Source organism: Trifolium pratense, linkage group LG5, assembly GCF_020283565.1.
Source record: "Trifolium pratense cultivar HEN17-A07 linkage group LG5, ARS_RC_1.1, whole genome shotgun sequence".
Taxonomy (NCBI): domain Eukaryota; kingdom Viridiplantae; phylum Streptophyta; class Magnoliopsida; order Fabales; family Fabaceae; genus Trifolium; species Trifolium pratense.
Window position 1 is genome coordinate 14,844,074 of NC_060063.1, and position 24,601 is coordinate 14,868,674.

At 33.3% G+C, this 24,601-nt stretch overlaps 1 protein-coding gene across 1 annotated transcript; it reads left to right on the forward strand.

Annotated features, from left to right (window-relative positions):
• The first annotated feature begins 1,740 nt into the window (after positions 1-1,740).
• On the forward strand, positions 1,741-17,565 carry LOC123884459 (protein CTR9 homolog). The gene is made up of 24 exons (XM_045933552.1): positions 1,741-2,172; positions 2,811-2,877; positions 2,999-3,193; positions 4,184-4,284; positions 5,432-5,485; positions 6,035-6,151; positions 6,242-6,305; positions 6,421-6,635; positions 7,315-7,399; positions 8,101-8,201; positions 9,413-9,505; positions 10,050-10,118; positions 10,254-10,346; positions 10,443-10,706; positions 11,313-11,393; positions 11,834-11,992; positions 12,157-12,252; positions 13,300-13,401; positions 13,492-13,599; positions 13,700-13,924; positions 14,886-15,152; positions 15,247-15,318; positions 16,441-16,758; positions 17,108-17,565. Exons 1-24 carry the CDS (start codon positions 2,032-2,034, stop codon positions 17,291-17,293), a joined length of 3,273 nt encoding a protein of 1,090 aa, XP_045789508.1. The 5' UTR covers positions 1,741-2,031; the 3' UTR covers positions 17,294-17,565.
• Positions 17,566-24,601: the final 7,036 nt, after the last annotated feature.

A 24,601-nucleotide genomic window follows, 5' to 3' on the forward strand; every position in this document is an offset into this window, starting at 1 on the left:
TGATTTTTTCCACTGTACAAGCCACGTCAGCAGATTTGCATAGTCACATGTCCTGCTGTACACCCAGGGGGCAAAATGAGGGAATCTATTTTTTGCAGGGGGGTAAACAGAAAAAAAATCTGCATAGGGGGGTAAATGAAAATTTGCTTATTTTGCAGGGGGTAAATGATCATTTACCCTTGATACAATGATGATGAAAGTAAAAAGTCTTGGAGAGTTCAAAAAAGTCTTAAGGCTTTTAGTGAGATTGTTGAAAAAGTCTATTTTTAACTAAAAAGTCTCACAAAATCCATTCTATTCCAAAGAAGAATCCATCAAAATCGGTAGACTTTGGAATACAATAAACATTTTAAAAGTAGTAACAAATCTCAATTGAATACCAACGGATTTTGTTACCCTGAAGAAAAAAAATTATCATGTTTGTCTTAATTGAATACCATAAAATTTATTGAACTTTTGTAAAAGTCTTAATTGAATATCTCATCTCATAAAATCATCAAGATTTTATTTTTTGGGTAAATAGGGTTTTACCCACTGCAAAATAAGTCAATTTTGCATTACCCCCTGCAAAAAAAAAACTTGGGATTACCCCCTGCAATATGAAGATTCTCCCTTTTTACCCCTGCTTGACAACTTGGCATAGAATCTTTATTTTTTATGAGGTGGCATGCATATGTGGCATTTATTTCATTTTTATTTTTTTAATTTGCACATGTCATTTTTATTATTAAATAAATTGGTGACAAATATTTAAAAAATTCCACTTAATTAGTTTTTTAAAAAATAAAAAATATTGTGTCAAAAAAATTATTAAAAATAAAATATGTTAATTCAAAAAGATATGTTAATCCATTGTTTCTAACGCAAAAAAAAAGAAAAAAAACTCACAATCTTTTTCTGTAACATAACACAAATCTTTCTCCTTCTCATTCTTCTTCTCAAAACCCAAAATTATTTTTTCTCTAACACAAACTCAGAATCCCAGAATCCTTTTTATCTAAAATAAAACCTAGAAATCCGCTGAATCACTCCGCCGAATTCGTCGAAACAAATGATTGATGAAGAACAAAGGCAGGAACTAGGAACCGGATTTCCTATAAAGGCAGAAACTGAGTTTTTGAATTTATGGGTTAGGGATTGAATTGATGGGATGAAGAATTGGGAAGAAGAATTATGTTTTTGGGTTAGGAAGAAATTGAGTTGTTGCAAAGGGATGAAGAATAGAAGAACAAAAAACATTTATGATTATGTTTCTGGGTTTACCGAGATTGATTTTTGGAAGAAAAAAATTTGGGTTCTTTTTGGATTGTTGTTCTTGGTGGTGTTGATGATTTTGTTGATGTTGTTGTTGTTCTTGGTGGTGTTGATGTTGTTGTTCTTGTTGAATGATGAAAGTTATCGTGGTAGGAATGAAGGGAAAATTAGAAAAGAATTTATTATTATTTTTTTAATTTTTAGTTTATTTAATAATAAAAATGACATGTGCAAATTTAAAAAAATAAAAAATAAATAAATGCCACATATGCATGCCACCTCATAAAAAATAAAGATTCTATGCCAAGTTGTCAAACATGGGGTAAAAAGAGAGAATCTTCATATTGCAGGGGGTAATCCCAAGTTTTTTTTACAGGGGTAATGCAAAATTGACTTATTTTACAGGGGATAAAACCCTATTTACCCTTTTTTTTTTTTGGCAAAATTGTCCCATAAAATATCAATTCAATACACCCTCCTAAACTCATACATTGGTTTAAGTAATTATCTTTCCTCCCACTTTATTTCCATTGAACCAAACGGACATAAGTGTTAACCCAAAAACAATCAAAGCGGGCAGTGCTTCTTCCGTTAGGGATCGAATGCTGTGTCACCTCTCCAGCGTTCATTCATTCATTCAATCAATTTCAGAGGCAAAAGGCGGTGTTCAATTTTCCACGTTCTCTTCTCGTGTTATATATGGTCTTTCTTCATCTTCCTTCAACCTCACAAACCTAACGAAATTAGGGTTCCACACTGTTCTCGGTGAATTAATCAATGGCGTCCGTTTACATACCTGTTCAAAATTCAGAGGAAGAAGTTAGGGTTAATCTCGATCAACTTCCGAGGGATGCTTCTGATATCCTTGATATCCTCAAAGCTGAACAAGCTCCTCTCGATCTTTGGCTCATTATCGCTGTAAGTTCATTTTGGATGATATATAATTGATTTTTTGGTTTGTTTAGTTGCATTTGATATTTTATGCTTCTTTTGAATCTTGTTTGATGATTTTTCATATTCCACTTAGGACCTGTATTTGGATTAGTTTACTTGAGCTTATTTGATGTATGCATTTGTGAGTTTGTTTAGAAGAGTTTATGAAAACATCTTATGACATGTCTATAAGTTATTTTCATAAGTTTTCCATTATAGCTTATGAAAACATCTCATAGTTTTTTTTTTTCTTTTCGTAAAAGCCAAATAATATATTAATAAGAAAATAAGTAGAGTCTTGCAACAAATAACCAACAAAAGTGATAAGAAAACAACTTATAGCTTATATGAAAACAATTTAATTTGATTTTATCTTTTGTTATAGAAATAGTTTATACATAATCATTTATATGATTAGTGCTTATGACTGTTTATCCAAACACGACCTTATTATTTCTAGAACAGTTTGCCTAGGGCAAGAAAGACAACGCTCCACTCATAATTTTCCCTATTTTAACACAAATATCGTTTTTTTTTGTGCTTATTTGGTTTTGAATGTTGATGATAACTATTGTCATCCTTGCTTCAAAACTTATTTATATTTACTTGTTATGGTGCTGCAGCGGGAGTACTTCAAGCAGGGAAAAGTTGATCAGTTTCGCCAGATTTTGGAAGAAGGATCCAGTCCAGGTATACTTTCTTTATAGATTTTGGTGCACGTTCTTATAACTTTTACTAGTATTGTTTAAAACACTGATGAATATTACGTTCTTATAATATACTGTGTTGACTTTTGTGACTCACTTTGCAGAAATTGATGAATATTATGCTGATATTAGATATGAGAGGATTGCTATCTTAAATGCCCTTGGGGCTTACTATAGCTACCTTGGAAAAATAGAGACAAAACAAAGAGAAAAAGAGGAGCATTTCATTTTAGCAACACAATATTACAATAAAGCATCAAGGATAGACATGCATGAGCCCTCTACTTGGGTTGGAAAAGGTGAATTTAATTTTCCTTATGTATTTGTCGAATATATGTAAATTTTAATATGATTGTGAGTATGAGCAACATTGTTCTAGTTAGATTTATCTTGGATTGGGCTATAACAAAATAGCTTTAGGTATCCTGGAGAGTGGAGACAGCCTAACTTCACTAGGAATTTCTCTTCTGAGACAACATTTATAGAACCATGTTTTAAAATTTGTATTTTTCTGTGGTATTTTGAAAAGATTTCATTTGATTGTGTTTGACCTCATCATATGGTTGTGTGAATGACGTGGTTTTGTATATTATGGCATGTTGACTATTGAGGTTAATATTTATATTGGCTTTTTTTTTCTGAGCCCTGTTTGACGATTGAATAGTGTTGTTAAATAGCGGCCCTATAGTGTGGCATAATGTGAACAAATTGGAAATCGCTATTGTTCTGCATTATACTATTTATTACTGCTGTCGCATTTGACCATTTCACACAACTTAAGAAAAGATAATAAATGAAAGAGAGTCGTGATTTTACGAAATGATCCTTATTAACTATTAGTGTATTTTCATTATCATAAATGAAAAGTGGAAAGTAATGACTTTGGAGTGATGCATATTAATTAGAGAGAGGGTACAATTGGAAGAAAATAAATCATTTAAGACTAATATTGAAAAAGACGCTCTTATTAGGACAATTTTGTTGTTGCAAATGTGACAATTATTACAGAACAGAGGGAGTACCAAATAATCTCATGTAACGGTGCTATAGCAATGCTACATAGTAGAATTTGAACAAACCGCTTTTTTCTGCGATCCGTGATTGACAACACTTTCTGATTGAAATGAATTCAGGGTGTACTTTGTTGTTTTTGTGCATGGTAGTTATTAGCTTATATTTGTTGATTTTGATAATGTTTTATAAGAATATGTCATGGTTGTCAGTGCTGTCAGAAGAGTATGTCATTCACTATTTGTACTTAATAAAATTAATATAGTTAATTCTTACAGGTCAGCTTTTGTTAGCAAAGGGTGAAGTTGAACAGGCATCTTCTGCATTTAAGATTGTGTTAGAAGGAGATCGTGACAATGTTCCTGCTCTTTTAGGCCAGGTATAATAGTAGATAAGTTAAAAAGTACATGAGATTTTAGCTGCATTTTCATAACTCCCAGTCCTACATGTTCTAGTTGTGAGATGATTACAGGTTGTATTAGCCCCATGCAATTAGTTTTTGAATGAAAAAGTTTAGTTATCGAACAGACTCAACATTGAACACATGTTATGATTTCATTTTGTACATCTGGGTGACTTGCAGCAAGGAATATGTTAGTTTGAGTTGAAAAGAAATAAAATCAAGCAAGAGGATGTCCTCTCTTCCATTACTTTGTGAACCCCTCCCATGATTTTTCACTGCCAGGAAGGTCTTGCCACTTAATCATCAACTCCACTTCTCCAATAACATTTATATCCTAAATCAAAGACATCCTGTTGCTGGGTCCTGAACTCCCATTCCTCAGAAAGACCAAGTGACAACTGCTTAGGTTGTGCTGTTCCAAGGAAAACATGAACGATAGGGTGTACTCTGCTATGCTCTGGCAATTGTGGTCTATAAGCAAAGGGTTCTCTCTTCTCTATCTTAGAAAGCCCATAAAACGTTCTTAAACGAGCTTTTGTGCAGTTCCCAGGGTTCGAATGCTCTTTCCACTTGTCACACTGTTCCTGTGAAATCAGTAGTATGCTCAAGTCAATTATTGACCGGGGTAAAAATATTTACAACCGAAATTCACACAAAGATTAGACACTCAAACTCTCCTCTCACTTCTACAATCTTAGCTGAAATCCCACCTCTAACTGTTTTGATTACATATCATAATTAACTACATCTGATGACTCTACCGACTAACCTACTATTGGGTCTGGATGGCCCCTACAAGCCTGCAGCTCATTTCCCCTCTTCCTAACATAACCTATTTAATTAAGGTTATATAAAGTATTTACTCATGAATAAACTGGAAAAACATTAATCGATAATTATCTCTTGAAATTTCCCAATAATTCTCATTTTAGAGTCAGTTGTACAGGTCACTACTATCTAGGAATTCAAGTGTATGTTTTTTCATAGGTTTTGAAAATTACACGTTTCCATCCTGTGTATCTTATTTTTGGAATGTCAACACTAATGCCTGAAACTAGTTTGAGGTGTCTGTGTAGCAAATATTTTCTACATTTTTACACAATCTTTAACTTGGTTTCTACAGGCATGTGTCGAGTTCAACCGTGGAAAATATGCGGATTCGCTTGAGTTGTATAAGGTTGGTAATATAGCCCCTTTTTTGGCCGTTGAAGTGATATATGACTAACGGTTTATGTGCACACTTATGTATATACTACTGCATCTATATGAATCATATAAATATGTTGACATTGGGAAACATGATCGAAATCGAATGTCAACGCTTAAAAATTAAATCAGCATTGCATCACTTGCCAACTTTTATAGGATTTAATTTCTCTAAAAGAATTCTTGGAATTTGTAACTTTAATGACACCATTAATATGCATGCCAAATTTCAAGTGGTCTGGAATCAGTCCTTTGATTGTTGTCATGTGAAAGACTAACGAGGAAACTCTATGGATCAGATGAAAGATATGATATTCGATGGTAGATATTCACTTTTATTGTGAATTTCCTTAAGCCATGCAAATTTTTTATTTATAAGTCATGAATGTTAATTAAGGGTATCGAGAACTGATGTTATCGTCATGTCTGGTTAATCAACTGAATTGTGACAGTTCTAATGTGCTTATAAACACCACTCAATACTACTTTTTTTATTTTATTTTGGCATGCCAAACTAAAGAGGGCATTGCAAGTGTATCCCAATTGCCCCGCAGCTGTGAGACTTGGCATAGGTCTATGTCGCTACAAATTAGGTCAATTTGAAAAGGCTCGACAGGCATTTGAGCGTGTTTTGCAGGCAAGTGAATCTCATAATGTCTAGTGGCTCAACAATTCAGCTTATTTGTTGGTACTGATGTGTGTATGCTTCATGATTGATTATTTTCAGCTTGATCCAGAAAATGTCGAGGCTCTTGTTGCACTTGCAATAATGGACTTGCGCTCTAACGAAGGTTCACCTTTTCTTCCTTTATCACGCTCTGGCACACCTCACATATATTTAATCAACTTAGCTATATTAGTTTCTAATTTAGTGGTCTAATAGTTATATTGTATGACATCTTTCAGCTGCTGGAATTAGGAAAGGAATGGTAAAAATGCAGAGGGCATTTGAGATTTACCCGTACTGTGCAATGGCTCTGAATTATCTTGCAAATCATTTCTTCTTCACTGGTCAACATTTTTTGGTCGAGCAACTGACTGAAACTGCATTATCTGTTACCAATCATGGTCCAACAAAGTCTCACTCTTATTACAATTTAGCACGTTCTTACCATAGCAAGGTTGGAAGCTCCTTTTTCTCCCCTCTTTTACATGTTTTGACATTTGGCTGTCTATCTTTGGTTGATTTGGCTTTGTTATAGGTTGAAGGGGAATGTTATTTAAGTTACGGGGTGAAAAGGTTCTCTGGTCTGCCATGTTTCTCATATGGCTTTCATAAAATCGTTTATGTATCTAGTAGCGTGGTAGATATTTAACAATGTCCATCTTCTATCTGTTTTCTCAACTTTTATTATGCTCTCTTGTGAAATAGTTGTCAGTATTATCATTATCCATGTATGCAATAATAATTGCCTTGAGGACAGATATTTTCCAACATGTTGGTCAATTTGATGTTTCTAATTATTGTTCATTCCTATTTCCTACATCTGATGGAGCTCTGAGCTCTCAAATTTTACGTATTTATGTACTTTGACTTTAATAAACTTCTTTAAGATGCATATATTTTTTGGAAGAAACGTTTACGTTTTCTTTTTTTTTTTTGCTATCCTATTGACTTCCTATTGTTTAAAGGATGATTCTAAAAATGTTTATATATCACCATTTTTTAATATAATTTTGGCACTATGAAAATGTTTGTAAACCTTTGGCTTTGTAAATCCCCATTTTTTAGGAAGGTTGGAAATATCGAACCTTCGGCTTTAGCATTGCTGGTGGCACTAATTTTTTTCTTCATCACAGGGGGACTATGATAAAGCTGGGGTGTATTACATGGCGTCTGTCAAGGAAATTAGCAAGCCCCATGAATTTGTGTTTCCTTATTATGGTCAGTTGCTGATCTAATTTAAAATTATTCACTGTTTCTGTAACTTTGTGATATGGCTGCAAATTAATTGAATTTTATTAGCTATAGAACTAATAATGCTTTAAACATCTTATGGCATCTGTGATTATGAGATGTACCAAACTTTATTTCCTTTATATCCTATTCCCGAGTCACATTTTTAGCAGTTGTTCTTAAAACATACAATAATCTTTTTTGCATTGTGATTTGATTAGCTCTGTTGGTGTGTTTCAGCAATATGAAAATGTATCATGATCAATGTTGTTAGGATTGTGAGGCAACTCTTAGAATTGGATGATTCTATATTTTCCCCTATTTCTGTGTTGCGCTACTAACAGGATAAAAATCTCAAAAGATCACCGACGGTTTGCGAGGAAGATTGTGGGATCAAATGCTTCCCCTATTTTACCCTTGCACTCTTTTTTATTTCTTCCTGTATCTTTGTTATTATTTTTTTACTTCTATGATGATTTTACAACTCACAACATATATCCTTGGTTGGATCTTGAGTTTTACATCATTTTTTTTTTTTGAATGGCTTGAGTTTTACATCATTGATTGTGAATTTTACAAGTTACTATAACTTTTGCATAGTATGATATTGATAGCATCTCAGTGACATTTTCATAGGGAAGAGATAATTTGCCTGTTTCACTGTTTTAACTTTTTAATCCTATTTCCAGGTTTGGGACAAGTACAAATTAAGTTGGGAGATTTTAGAAGTGCACTCTCAAACTTTGAAAAGGTTTTGGAGGTGTACCCAGATAATTGCGAGACATTGAAAGTGAGTGGTAAAATTGAAAGGATAATATCTTTCACCCTTTTCGTATGATTTCTTTTTCAGTATGCTGTAATTTAAGGTGCATGATTGAAAAATATCGTTTTATCGAACACATTTTTGTTCGGAGAAATTGATTTAGATTCCATAAAATGTTAGATCAATCACTGCAAATTTCATGACTGTAAATGCTTATTCCAGAAGTCCCTATATAATATTATCCCTCTAATTTGGAAAATCACAAATAAGTATTCTCTGGTAAATTATTGTTGGTGTAGGACTTGATGGTTTCTCATTAATCACACTTTGAAATTTAACTATTTGGATTGTTATTAATTCCATCCCTGAACATGACTTTTACCAACGATAATGTTTCTATAACTTACAATGTTTTTAACTGATGCAAATTTAGGCAGCTGTCAATAATACATGACAGCGCTGCTATTGCAGTAGAACATTCCGTCCAGAGGCTGCTACAAGAACTCTTTTTTGTTTTGCGCCTGCTGTGATATTGAACAAGAGATCAATCCCCTCTTTTCCGTCCGTTTTCTTGTTGGTCAACCGTATTGTTGGGTATATTTCTGCTCCTTTACCATTCTTTAAGCAGAACAGCATATATGGTTCAAAACCCTTGTTTAAGTTGTGATTCGTACAAACACCCGTTGCTCATTACTATTTTCGGTCAGTGTTACAGTCAAATATGTATTTCAGTTTTCGTGCAAATCATCTAAGTTCTCAAAGGTTTGTGCCGTTCATCTGCCTCTGTTCTGTTGCTCGTCCTTCTCTTGTATTCTTTTCCTTTTTTGTGTTCCAAGTCTTCTGCTTCTCATTGGCTGCCCTTCTTGTTATTTCAGTCTTCAAGCTTTTCATCGGTCACCCTCGACACATTTGTTTAAATTAAGACAATGACTTTTGAATAATGTCTTGCATTTTGGCTAATTCCTAGTTTTGTGCGTTTACATGTGTAGTATAAGTAAGTTACTTAATTTGTCTCTATAAACTTAAGCATCATCCTATTGTAGAAGTTTTGGTTTGGCTTGCATGCCTTTACCCAGGAATGATAACTATAAATTTTGGTTTAATAATGTACATAAAAATGTGTACATGAGTTAGAGTACCTATGTCTTGGTTAAGAATATTAATTAGCAGACCCGACCTAGCAAAAGGTTGTTATTTCTCCATTCTCCCTTATTTGTGTATTTTTTCTTTTCTTACAGGCTCTTGCTTACATATATGTTCAGCTTGGTCAGACTGACAAAGGCCATGAATTTATCAGGAAAGCTACAAAAATTGATCCCCGTGATGCCCAGGTGAAGCTTCTGATATAACTCCAAATGAGTTTATTAAAAGTACAATTAAGTCAAAATTCAAATGATTATAATGGTCCATTGATAGGTTCCAATAAAAATTATAAAAGCTGATGTGAAGTTATTGCATGCCAAAGTAACACAAATAGCGTGTAGCCATCCATATTCTCTGCTGTGCATGTAATTGCTCACTGTATAAAGGTCCATTGAGTTTTTTATTTTTTTCTATTTTATCTTATATACGTGACTATTAGCAAAATCTTGTTGAACTAGATTTTAATAAGTAATGCAGATTATGTGTCTCTTGGTGTTTGGTGAAGTTTTATATTTGATTAATATTTTTGCGAACCCGTATTTTTCCTGACACGATTCTTTGTTTTAAATCTTATTGTATTAATTAGTTACTAATTGTCCAAAACTTTTCATGGCTCTAAAAGTGAAGTTTATCTTGCAATCAATATTCTTTATCTAGTTTTTTTTAGAATCTTTTGTTTTTTTACACGAGATTTTTTATAGAATCTTAGAACTTTTTCTCTTTGTATTGCAGGCATTTCTTGAATTAGGAGAATTGTTAATTTTGTCCGACACAGGTGCTGCACTGGATGCATTCAAAACTGTAAGGGGCTAAGAACTTAACATCTGCTGTTCTTTTGTGGTTAGAAAATGTTATCCTTATGAAATTTAAGAAAACACTTCATTGTTGAAGTTCCAAAATCTTTGATGTAATTGAGGCTTTGTAAACCTGGTACAGGCCCGTACTCTTTTTAAGAAGGGAGGTCAGGAAGCACCAATTGAATTACTCAACAATATTGGTGTCCTCCAGTTCGAAAGGGGAGAATTTGAGGTTTGTACTGCTATTTCACATGCAGCATTGCTCACATTATGGTCCCTTACTTAGCACACTTACCACCGTTAATCTCTGATTTCTTCTATTTTTCAGTTTGCTAAACAAACTTTTAAGGAAGCTCTTGGTGATGGAATTTGGCTTTCTTTCTTTAGTGAGGCAAATAAGTCTTCCATTGATGCTGCTACTTCTACTCTTCAATTCAAGGACATGCAATTATTTCATGACCTTGAAAGTAATGGTCAACTTGTTGAAGTACCATGGGATAAAGTCACAGTAATCTTTAACCTGGCCAGATTACTTGAGCAGTTAAATGAATCTGGAACTGCAAGCATATTATATCGTCTAATCTTGTTTAAGGTATGACTTGAGAGTTGATCTATGAATTGATCTGTAAAGAATTGGATTCATATTTACATAATTACGTAAATGAATCATTGTATATTGGGGTATAGATTTGGTAAACTATTTACAGCAAGTATCCTTTCATAATTTAGTCCAAAATATTCAATCAATATGATCAGTAGTATATTAGGGAGCAAGTAAGGAAATCTCAACAGCGATAAACGAAAAACCTGTTGAAAGTTTTAATATGGTACGGGTGTTGAAAGTTTTCAGTGACCTCATGTGCATAATGCTTTTAATACTTCTCTCAAGTCTTGGTATTGAACAAAAACCTTAAATGGTTTGTTTGTTTGTTTGTTTGCCCTTGCTGATTTTATCTGAAGATTTCATTTTGAATGTTTGTTATTGCTCTGCTTTCAATGTGAAGGCTGGTATGCCTTTTTGGCTGGCTATATTATTGTTATGCATAACTATCTTCATATGCATAGTTGTTCAGTACCTATACTGTGAAAAATTTCCACTGGGTGATACTTCAATTCTATTTCATGAAGTCCATATTTTTGTACATATGATGTGATTTATGACTGGCTTATTTATCATTATTTTTTCTTGTATCTCCAGTACCCAGACTACATTGATGCGTATCTGAGGCTTGCTGCTATTTCAAAGGCTCGGAACAACATTCTATTAAGCATTGAACTGGTTACTGTTCCTCTTGAGCTCCTTGTTTTTCTTTGTTATTGTAGATATTGTTGATGCTGATATGGTTTGCTAATATTGAAGATCTGATATCCCGTGTAAATAGGAAAGAAATCCTGCTAGAATGAGAAAATATAAAGAGTTTAGTGATTTATGTATATGATTTGTAAATATTTCAGCGCTATAAAATAGTACCTAGAGGGTTTCTTTCAAGCAATCAAGTTATTCATATTTTATTTATAATAGAAATTCAAAAACTCACTCCCTCTTATTGGTTGAAATTAATGCGAGTCTCGTCAAATATATGTGCCCCACATAGTTTAGTGGGACGTTACATCTTAACTAATAGAACGGAGTATGTTTAGAAGTGTGTTAGAGAACATGTTGCAAGCCGTCCTCTCTATAAATTTTATAATTAAACTATTTAATGTTCTTTTTTGTAGGTTAATGATGCCCTGAAGGTGAATGGCAAGTGTCCAAATGCATTATCTATGCTGGGTGAGTTGGAGCTGAAAAATGATGATTGGGTGAAGGCAAAAGAAACTCTCCGGGCAGCCAGTGACGCCACTGACGGGAAGGATTCATATGCTACACTTTCTCTAGTAAGTCTACTCTCCAGTGATACTTCACTTCATAGTTTATGTATGCTAAATCCTTTTAATCTTATTTACAGCATTTTGTTTAATATCAATGGAAAATACATATACCTATCGTCATTATTATGTTACTATAATCATTCTTGTCACACTGGTCGTGGAATGAATAGGGAAACTGGAACTACTTTGCTGCAGTTCGCAATGAAAAGCGTAATCCAAAGCTAGAAGCTACTCATTTGGAAAAGGCTAAGGAGCTTTATACCAAAGTAGGTTTTTTCATCTTGCTTACTTCTATAAGAATAGGACCCATTTTTGTATTTTTGTGGTTCTTTCTAAGCTTTTGTTCCTTAGACTTATGGATTTGGTTTAAGAAAAGAAATTCACTGATCTTGGCATTTCATCAACTTGATATACATAAAAATGGAATCTGTTTGATATAAATCATGGTTGAGTTTCTACCAAGCAGCTTAAGCTCCATGGAGAGTAGGTCCTATAGCTACGAATCCTGGATAGTGGTGTGTAGCCGCCGATCTAATTAACAATATAATGAGGTAGCACATAGCGGGACAACCGCAATTCTAATTTTTCACAAATATTAAATTGTTAATACTATTACTACATATAAATGCTGAAAATTAAATAATAATATTCATAATTAACAATAAAAAGTCACAAGCAAACCATAAAATATCAAAAAGGTTAAGAAAACAAACAGGTTTAAGCATCTAGGGCTAAGTAACCAAACATCAAAATTCAAGTTAAAAACTGGCTAATGGAACAAAATTATTTTTTCTAAGCAGCAGTCGCAGCCTCAAACAGCTGATGATTTTGGCTGCTTTAACATATGTTGTTCCTTGATACGATCTTAGATCTTTTATGAACAAGTAGTCAAGAGTTTGTGGTCCTTGTCTCCATTATTGAACACAAAGGTAAAGCAGGCTTGCGTATTATCTCTGTTTAAGCCAAAATGCTCAACATTAAGGGGTTGTTACTTGTTAGGGGAATATACCATTCCCAGGTCTCTGCTTAACCTTTTCAAGAGGTTTTCCTTCCTGGACCAAAATAGATGAATTTGTTAATATCATTCAGTATTTCTTTTATCTATTTGAGGAAGATAGATTTATCAGCACATGGTACGTTATGTACTTGGATTATTTGTATATCCTACCTTAGATTTAACACTTATGCTTTAATTACTTTTTCCTGAAGTATTGTATATTTCATGTTGAAATATTTTCTACATCATTTAGTCCCTGCCCTAACAGTATAGTTTTATCATCTGACATGACCGGTTTATTTTCAAACATTTGTAGGTTATGATTCAGCATTCTTCTAATTTATATGCTGCCAATGGTGCTGCAGTCGTTTTTGCAGAAAAAGGCCATTTTGATGTTTCAAAAGATATCTTTACGCAGGTTTCTGTGATGTCTGTCAGCTTTATTTTTGAATATAAAAATCCAAAATTTTATTGATTGGAATTAATTCAACTATTTACTCTATGATAGGTTCAAGAAGCTGCCAGCGGTAGTGTTTTTGTCCAGATGCCTGACGTTTGGATAAATCTGGCCCATGTCTATTTTGCTCAGGGGAATTTTGCTTTGGCCGTCAAAATGGTGAGCTTGTCCTACTTTTATGTTGTCTCCTGGAATTATAAGTTCCTACTCAAGTATTTATGATAACAATTATATGTTGTTTACCTTGCTTAATATGCAGTATCAGAATTGCTTGCGGAAGTTTTATCATAACACAGACTCACAAGTACTTCTATACTTGGCACGCACCTATTATGAAGCCGAACAGTGGCAAGACTGTATTAAAACTCTACAGAGAGCCATCCATTTAGCACCCTCAAACTACACATTAAGGTTTGATGCAGGGGTTGCAATGCAGAAGTTTTCAGCATCAACGCTTCAAAAGGCAAAGAGGACTGCAGATGAGGTTGTTTTCTTTATCCTTCAATATTTTTTACTACATTTATTTAATTTTGATTAAAAATACTTATAGATAGATGGAATTTTTTTATGTGAAGTTGTCTATTTTGACCCAAAACTGAAGCAGGGTTCTTTAAAGTACGAATATGGAAAATATTGCACAAAAATATATACCTTATTAAGTATTGCACAAAAATATTGTATGAAAATGTTAGATTGTGGAAATCGTTATCATGCTGTAGTATATCAATAAAATTTATGAAGTCTTCTGTAATTTCAGTAGTGTTATTTGAGATAGAACTAGAATTCTAATCCTTGTTAAATTAAATGAAAAAACATCATAAAAAATATGAAAACCATTTCTAAGAGGTAATCTAAGATTCTCTAAAATAACCAAGGTGTTATGAAATATTCTTTCAAACAATTTCATTCCAATGACTATCACAGGGAGACTTAAAAAACTATACTGATATGTAAGGGAAATTTAACTTAAAGCTCCCGTTGAATAGGTAGAGGTTTCACATGGGTTAGTAGCTATCACGTAAGGATTTTTCTAACCTGTGTAACATTTAGTCCCCCCCTTGAGCAACTTAGGTCATTGGAGAGATTTGTCTTGAATCCATCCAGCATGTTTTCTCATTGAGAGTTGTAAAATTTAGTCTTGGATATATTTTAAAGCTGTGAATAGAGTACTACAGATGTTAGTTTGTTTATATAGACTACTCTAAACCTAACGAGCATGATTAATGGGCTTAATATAATTACAAAATATACACTATTTACAACAAGTTTTGATTAAGCTGTGAAGTTATTGGAGTTTGTTTTCTGGGGAATGGTTCTTCTGCCTTAAGTTTGTTTACTGTCAAGTGATTCCTTGTTTCCCTTTTATTTTTAAGTAGTGGAGCAATCTAAATGCAGGATCTAGTTTGATCATAGTTTTCTAAGTGATATCGATTTCTTAATGTTAGGTGAGAGCAACGGTTGCAGGGCTGCAAAATGCTGTCCGTATATTTAGTCAGTTGTCTGCTGCTTCCAACCTACATATTCATGGATTTGATGAGAAGAAGATTGATACTCATGTTGGATACTGCACCCACTTACTTTCGGCTGCAAAAGTTCATCTTGAAGCAGCTGAGCGTGAGGAACAACAAATACGGCAGAGACAGGAAGTTGCACGTCAGGTTGCATTGGCTGAGGAAGCCAGGCGTAAGGCTGAAGAGCAAAGGAAAATCCAGGTATGTTTTTCTTTATTTCTTAGTATCTGCTACATTGCATTGGTTGCAATCTAAAGCTGTGTTTTTAAACTGCTTTTATTTTAATTTGAAATAGATGGATAGGAGAAAGCATGAGGACGAGTTAAAAATAGTTCAAAAACAGGAGGAGCATTTTAAGCGTGTTAAGGTAAGAGTTCATTTGTGGTTTCAAAATTTACTTGCAGTTATATGTTGTTATTTTAAGGTTTTCTTGGGAGTTGGGAGGGGGATTTTGGAGGGATAGATCTATATTTTAATATATTTGAGATTTTAAAAATGTTTAAAGAATACCATGATATATGATTATATAACAATTCAATGACATTTCATTCCTTTTTAGAAACAATTTATAACTTGTGTAATTTAGAAAAGAAAAACAAGCCCTCCCCTCCAAAATCCCCACTCCCACATTGAATGAGCCTATAAGTCGGTTTTGTAGGTTGAGTTAGGCCAAAACCCAAATTTTAATATGGTTCAATCTACCTGAGATTCGTTGGGCCTCCTACTTTTGGGTAACTTGGGTTACGCTTCAGATGTCCAGTTTTGGGTATGAGGGGTGTGTTGAGAGTCCCAATTGGATGAAATATAATTTGGAAAGGAGTTTATAAATGAGTGACATCTCTCACCTTACATCCGATTTTTTAGGGTTGAGGTGGACCAAACCCAAATTTTAAGAATTGTTAAGAATGTTTCCAATGGTTTTATTTTACGAAAATGGCTTAAAAAACAAGCATGATTCTGAATCACAAGAATAAATGAAAAAGTAAATAAAAACAAACCAATGGTTCCTGTTGTAACTAATTCTGCTGGCGGTTGTATAGTTTTTTATTTTCAAGGTTATTTTTGGGCTAATAGTTATATATGAAGCACGGACAGTGACAAGAATAATACCATTCTTGACACTGACACTAACAAAAGCATTGATAATAATTTGAGAATATGAACATTATGTTTGAGTGTAACCTTTTGTATCAGTGTCGTAATAGTGTCAGACACTCAAACACTCCCTTAACAAAAAGTGTCGGTGCTAAATAGGTGCCTATAAACTCCTGAGTTAATCTGGTCCTTTATAATGATTTACATATTATACAATATCGTACTTACAGATGTATTTCTTCTTCCAAGTGAAATGGTATGTATATCAAAGATTGTCCTTTATCTTGTGAATGTATATAAACCAGATGGTACTAGAGAATGTATGTTATCTTCGTTTGTGTCTAAAAAAATCAAATATGCTTTGGAAACTCTAAGCTTCTATTTACATTTCTAGGAACAATGGAAGAGCAGCACACATTCAAAACGGAGGGAAAGGTCGGATGATGAAGATGGTGGTACTGCTGAGAAAAAGAAAAGAAAAGGTGGAAAGAGGAGGAAGAAGGATAAGCACTCAAAGTCACACAATGACACAGAAGAAATGGAGCCTGGAGAAATGGAGCCTGATATGATGGATGAACAGGAAATGGAGGATGAAGATGCTAACACAAACTACAGAGAGGAGCTCCAAACTGATACAAAGGATGTTGAGGAAAATCCCCATGGTCTTCTTGCATTAGCAGGACTTGAGGATTCTGATGCAGATGATGAGCCGGTAATTTATTGTTTATTTGGAATACGACTTTTAAAAACATTGTTATCCACACTATCCTCTGGTTGGAATATTGCTACACCGTATGACGAATTGATGATGGACTAATTGGTAGAACATTTGTTTGCATTGTGTCTGAATTGCATCATCAATTGAGTTGGTTGTAGTCCAACCAATTTATTCTAAAGACGCATCGAGTCTACACTAAAGTTCCGAACTAGTATACACTCATTATCATTAATGTCAAAAGAATTTATTTCCATCTTCCTCTTGGTTCTTTCAAAAATTTAATTTGCTATATATTGGTCACTTTTTGGCTGGTTGAAATAATTCTCTTCTTATTTTGTTCTAGGCCGCCGGACCTTCCTCAACCATTAGCAGGCGGAGGCAAGCATTATCAGAATCTGATGACGATGAACCGATAATGAAGCAACAAAGTCCTGTAAGAGAAAATTCTGTTGATATGGAGGAGAGTGATGGAGAGATCAGGGGTGGAGAGAAGACACATGGAGATGATGCCAGTGATGAGGAAAAATAATATTGAACATTTTATCCCACAGGGTAAACATCTATTTCTATTTTGGAAATTCTACTTAGTTGGCTATACGATGTGTATATATATGTACACTAGAAAAGGCTTTATTTAGCAGGGATATTTATTTTTTTTCATTTAGATTTGGGAGGGGGGCTTTATTTTATGTCTAATGTAATGTAAAGCAACATATTTAGCTCATTCATTTTTCCTTATTTATTTTGTAAGTTTAGAACCAATGAGTAACTAAAATATTGGGTTTACATTTGTATTATTAATTGCTTTTGTTTTACCGAGTTTTATTAATTGTTAAAAAATTTAAAATTATTATTGGTTAATTTTTTAAATTTATTTTTTTCTCAAAGAAGAATAAATAAATACTAGGAATAAAACATTTGGTGCCTAGTTCAATGAACTTAGCTCAGTTGGCACGGATATCACATTATATATGTAGGAGCCATGATTCGAATCCCGGACACTCCACTTATTGGTAGACAGAAACGTTGTCGGTAGCAATGATCATTTGGTGTTTATTGTCAAATGATAGAAGTTTTTTTTTAATCTATACTAGTAATCTATACCAATATATAAAGACAAAACATTGTTTTCGTGTAGTATTTTTTAAAAAAATTCTAATATCCTTAATAGTTTTTATTTTTTATTCACACTTATTTACTCCCTCCGTATCAAAATGTTGGCCACTTTGACACTTTTAAACATATTAAGAAATTTCTAACTTTTGTGAATCTTGTAAAAAAAATTTAATTTTTTTCCTCTCTTTTACCTTCAAATAACATTTAAAGCTTTGTAAAAATACCATCCAGCCGTCATTATAATAACTTCTCATTTCTCTCTTGTTGTAACTTCTTCTTTCTCTTTCATTGCTTTCTCTTTCATTGTTGGTAGTGAGAATTTCCATAACTTCTCATCAAAACTTCACCAACAACTCTACATATTCTTCATTTTTTTTTAGAAAAATCCCTCCAATGGGTTGATGTAAATATTTCAAGTTTCCCTCCAATTTTTTTAGAAAATTCCCTCCAAATATTTTAGTTTTTGTTGCTGGTTCTTCTTCATATAAATTTAGGATCTTGTACTAAATAAATCATATACCAATATGAATTCAGAAATTTATAATGGAGATGTCCAACAACAAAATGCAATTGAAGTGCATCATATACCAGATTTAAACATCAATTTAATAGAAGTTGATAATGGAGATGTCCAGCAGCACAATATAATTGAAATGAATCATCTACCAGATTTAAATATCAATGTGTAGTAGAAGATATTGATCTCTACATCAGTCCAAATGAAAAAATTGAACCATATGAAGAAAATTATGAAGAGAACAATGCTAGATATGCAGAGATTGGATCAAAACATGAAGAAAATTATGAAAAGAACAGTGTTGGATATGCAAAGATTGGATCAGAACATGAAAAAAATTATGTAGAGAACAATGCTGGATATGCAGAGATTAGGTCAGAACATAAAGGTATCATTTCTTCTATTTAATTTGTTTTGTTGTTCTTTCACATATTGCCAATAGCATGTAAGAAATCGTCTACATGTTTTCATTATCAACATTTGTTACTGTAAACTATGTTCATTAGTTTCATGCTCATCATTACCACTGCACCAAAACTAGAATGATTAATTTTGGTTCATTAAAGGTAGCAATCCATATTTCTCGTTTCTTTTTACTCTACAACACTCAAAACTATTCAGACTATGAGAGGACATATATACATATCAAAACTTATGAAGAGAACACTATTGGATATGCAAAGATTTGATCATAACTTTTACTTATAAGAGTAAGAATCTCATACCAAAAATCATGTTTTTAGCCGCCATGACCAAGGTTTGATTCGATGGGAAAATTGGTTTATTTCCTTTAGTGACGCAAGAGCCAGCTAGAAGGTCTAGTGTAAATAGACCCGCAGGTACACTTGAGACCAAACCAATATAATCTGTTAATAAGAAGGTCATAAGGACATATTTAAGGTCTCTCAATCAAGTGAACACTCCTCAAAACTCTGACTGTGGTGAACTCAGTCTCACCATGGGGTCTAATGAAAACACATAAATAGAAGGTTGGAGCTCTTCTATAAATTATCTTTGTAACAGTGTCCGATTTGGACGTACTAGAGGTACCAAGAAGGAGAAAAATGATCTCTAATGCTGAGAGAAAAACATTGACAAGATGTATAAAGTCAAAACAAATACGAAGGAATTCAAATGCTATAAAACCTTTTTTAACAGTTATGCACATCAATTATGAAAGGAAGATTATGATTCAATTTTTAAAGGGATGTATAACACCGTACATATTGATGAAAAATTGTTAAATCTGAAAGAAAAATGTAAGAACTTTTACTTGCTCCAAGACGAAGATCTGATTTGAATTGTAAGAGTAAGAATTGCATACCAAAAATCATGATTTTAGCAGCCATATGACTCGACAAGGGTTGATGCACAAGGAAATGTCTTATTCGATGAGAAAATTGGTTTATTTCCTTTAGTCACGCAAGAGCCATCTAGAAAGTCTAGTGTAAATAGACCCGTGGGTACACTTGAGAACACACCAATACAATCGGTTATTAAGGTCATAAGGACATATTTGCTTGAGAAAGTCTTACCGGCCATCAAAGAGAAATGGCCAAGAGAAGATATAGATCAACCGATATTTATTCAACAAGACAATGTGAGGACACGCATTGATTGTAATGATGAAGAATTTTGTCGAGTAGCCTCACAAGATGGATTTGACATTCGTCTAATGCGCCAACCACCAAACTCTCCGGATCTAAATGTGTTAGATCTTGGGTTTTCTTAGATCAATTCAAGCCTTGCAACACAAGGTGTCCCCTAACACTATTGATGAGCTTGCGGCTGCTTCAACAGTATGAATCTATTAAGTTAAATGATATATTTTTAACACTTCAATTATATGTATGATTGAATTGATGAAAATAAGAGGTTCAAACAACTACGAGACTCCACATATGCAAAAAGAAGCATTAGAAAGTCGAGATGAATTGCCAACACAATTGAAATGTGATATAGAATTGGTACTTCGTCATTATTTAGATTAATTGGTAAAAGAGGTTCTACATCTTTTTCATGTTCTTAGATTAAACTAGTTTGGTCAGTGCCTTGTGATACATGTGTTTTTCAATGTTCTTCAATTCTTAGAAACAAGTAATGTGTGATGCACTACAAAATTGATTCGATAAAAAGACAAGAGGTTCTGCATATTTTTAATGTTCTTCATGTTAAAGTTCAGAGAGAAACACAAACTGACGGTTAGGGTTTCAATAATATCAGAATTGCATTACTTGACAAAATAAGGATTACAAGACAATTTATAATAATTCATAATGGACTACTAGACTACTAACATATAAAGCCCAATACTTAAAGCCCTAATAATATTATTATCTAACACTTCCCCTCAAACTCACGATGCATTAACAGATAATCATCGAGAGTTTGTCAGACAAAAAACGAAAATCAAACTACTCTAACTAAATATTTTATTTCTAATACTACCCCTCAAGCTAAAGCGTACTAAGCTTTGAGCTTGTTACAAATCAACCCGAAAATAAACTAAATTAACTAATAGCTTCAAATTCAACTTCTTCAGATTTCAGACTTCGAATTGTGACTCACTGGATTCAATGTGAGTATTCCCTTTCAAATTGTGAGTATTCGCTCACCAGACAGACAGATTGCGAGCTTGCGCAACGGAAGCGTGGTGGGCCCATAACCCACAGGTCCCTGGATCGAAACAGGCTCTCGATACCATGTTAAATATGCTTGGATCTCATCCCCAAAAGCTAGCTCAAAGGGTGAGGTTGCCCTCACATATTTATACACTTCACATCCCGGAAACCTAAGCAATGTGGGACTTCAAACAATCTCCAACAACACAACAACATATTCAACACTTCATAGATTAATTGGTACAAAGAGGTTATGCATCTTTTTAATTTTCTTTATAGAAACAAATAATGTGTGTTGCACAACTCTTATTAATTTTTTATTTTTTTTTAAAAAAACAAGTTCAGAGATGATAAAAAGACAAGTCATTTTAATAAAATTTTGAAAGATAAATCCTTCACATCTTCCTTATCTCCTCTTTTTGCTCTTTCTCATCTGAACTGTCATCTTTAGAATCAGGAAACTTGTTCAAGTCCAACCGATTATCTGTAGGGATGTTTAAATCAATTTCTAGATGTTCTTAATCATCTTGTTCATCCAATAAATCTGCGACTATCTCTAAATTTTCATCGTCTTGTTCATCCATGGAATCTTCCACAATATCTAAATCCATGGAGTCTTGAACTATTTTTAGAAATATTGGTTCTTCATCATCTTCACTATCTACAATAATCTCATTTTCCAGAGAATTTTCTACTAATTCTGGAGATTTTGTTGAATCTTTGGAATTTTTTATGTTACTACTGTGGAGTATAAAGAAGGCATATACGGAGTACCAATGAAAGTTTCATATACTGTGGAGTTTATATAAAGAAGGCATATACGGAGTACCAATAAAAATTGCAATGAAACTTGTACTATAGTTATTCCTCTCGAATGAATAAATTCAAAGACGGACTTTTATTGGTAATTGGTACCAACGCACAGTAAAATGATAATGGCATGGGAAACCTAAAAAAAATAAGGAAAAAGGAGAATAAATAAGGGTAATTTAGGAAGATCAACAATAATTATACATTGATATCGTAAAACGACTTACATTTTAGTACAAATTTTTTTCCCAACAATAATTACATTTTGGTAATTTTGGTTCAATATTTTTTTCCTTGTTTTTTTTAGCTTTCTCATGCCACTATTTTTTATATAAACTCCACAGTATATGCAACTTTCATTGGTACTCTGTATATGCCTTCTTTATACTCTACGGTAGTAACATGAAAAATTTCAAAGATTCAACAAAATCTCCAAAATTAGTATAAAATTCTCTGGAAAATGAGATTGTGGCTGATAGTGAAGATGATGAAGAACCAATATTTCCGAAAATAGTTCAAAACTTCATGGAATATTAAGTCGAATTACCAACTTTTACACTAATTTTCAAGTGGATGGTAGAAGATTCCATGGATGAACAAGATGATGAACATTTAGAGATAGTTGCAGATTTGATGGATGAACAAGATGATGAAGAGCATCTAGAAATTGATTTAAACATCCATGCAGATAATGGGTTGGACTTGAACAAGTTTTCTGATTCTGAGGATGACAGTTCAGATGAGAAAGAACATAAAGAGGAGATAAGGAAGATGCACATGATTTATCTTTCAAAATTTTATTAAAGTGACTTGTGTTGAGGTAAAATCCATTTTAAATGTTAAGTTTTATGAATGGTGATTTACTGATGTTTGTACTTGAGTTTTTGTTGAAAGATAGGTAATGAAAAAAGTGGATAAGCTAGAAGCCACTCACATCAACAAGTGCATTTTATATACTCAAACAATGAAAGAATCGGAGTAGCATCAGATGATCATAACAATAGCATCACAAGCTTCATGAAGATTTTTAAAGGACGTTGTTTGAATCATAAGAGGTTTCATTTGAAGATTCAAGCAAGAAAGCAAGTTTCATGGTTAATAGTCTTCCTCATCACCACAAGGTTCACAATGAGTATTAAAGATCAAGGAAGAATATGAAGATCATAGTTGATGGAAATACTTGCATCACAAGCTACACAAGAACATATTTGATGTTATCATGTCAAAACTCACATTGTGTTTTGTTACATGCTTTGAGGATTTACTACTACAATTAACATCAATGGAAATGATGCATATGTTGAAAATCTTCAAAACCTACTCAAAGTTTCATCTTAGCTTCTCAAGATAAGAATGATCTAAGAATGATTTTCCATGGATTTACAAAGGAGCTTATGCACCACAAGGCATCAAAGTTTTAATCATTGTCTAAAGCTAAAAAATGATAAATCCTCATGATGAGTACTCCCACGCCTCCACTAAAAGCATCTCAAAGTACTCAATGAACAAGCAACAATGTGTGCAAAACATCAAGAGGAATTGTGGAAAGTTTTGCAGCAACATGAAGATCCATCTTTAAGAAAATCTTAAGATACTGTTTCAAGAATGATCTGAGAACATTCTTAATAGACAGACTGCACTTTTGAATATAAGCACGTTTTGGATTAAGTGCTTTCTGATTTTATAAGACAACTTTGGACAAAACAAATAAGCACTTTACAAAGGAATTATGGATCAAATCTCTACAGAAGATAATCTCTTTTGGGATCAACAACATTTGGTGGAATTTTAAGTATATGCTTTCCTAGTCATAATTCATGCAAAGGATTATGAGTTTGATCTTTCATGATCTTTTATGGTATTGATCAACCAATTGAAATATCTGATCATATATCATAGGCCAATCAGATTGCATCAACACTCTTTGAACTATGAGTTGTATTGTACTTGAGAAGAAACATTCTTCAATGCAAGTTTCATAACAAGTACACTTTTGTCCTGCATGCTTTGATACTTTTCCAGCTGGTTTATTCCCAAGCTAAACCTATTTTTGAGTTGTCCTTGAGGCTAGTAAACAGCTGCATATCACAAGGAAGGAAGGATGAAGCTTCATCACACTTACTAATATGCTGAAAGAATGGTTCAAGAATGTTCCTGCACACAGTTTTGCAAAACCACCTCCAATTGTCATGATTCTTTTCTCTGAGGTTCCAAACGGCTATATCTGACATCTGACATTGGAAGGAAGCAGGAAACAACTCATTTGTACTTGCCAACAGCTCACACCTCTTTGGCTCTTGTGGATCAAAGCAAAATTCAGTTCAAGACTGTTTCACACCTCTTGCCTTTTTATCATATCAATTTTGTTGTGCATCACACATTACTTGTTTCTAAGAATTGAAGAACATTGAAAAACACATGTATCACAAGGCACTGATCAAACTAGTTTAATCTAAGAACATGAAAAAGATGCAGAACATCTTGTACCAATTAATCTAAATAATGACGAACCTGTTGTACCAATTCAATATCACATTTCAATCTTGTTGGCAAATGCAACTCGACTTTCAAATGCTTCTTTTTGCATATGTGGAGTCTTGTAGTTGTTTGAATTTACCTCTTATTTTCATCACTTCAATCATACATGATTGAAGTGTTAAAAATATATGATTTAACTTGATAGATTTATACTGTTGAAATGATTTCTCAACCGCAACCACAAGCTCATCAATAGTGTTAGGGGACTCCTTTCGTTGCAAGGCTTGATTTATCT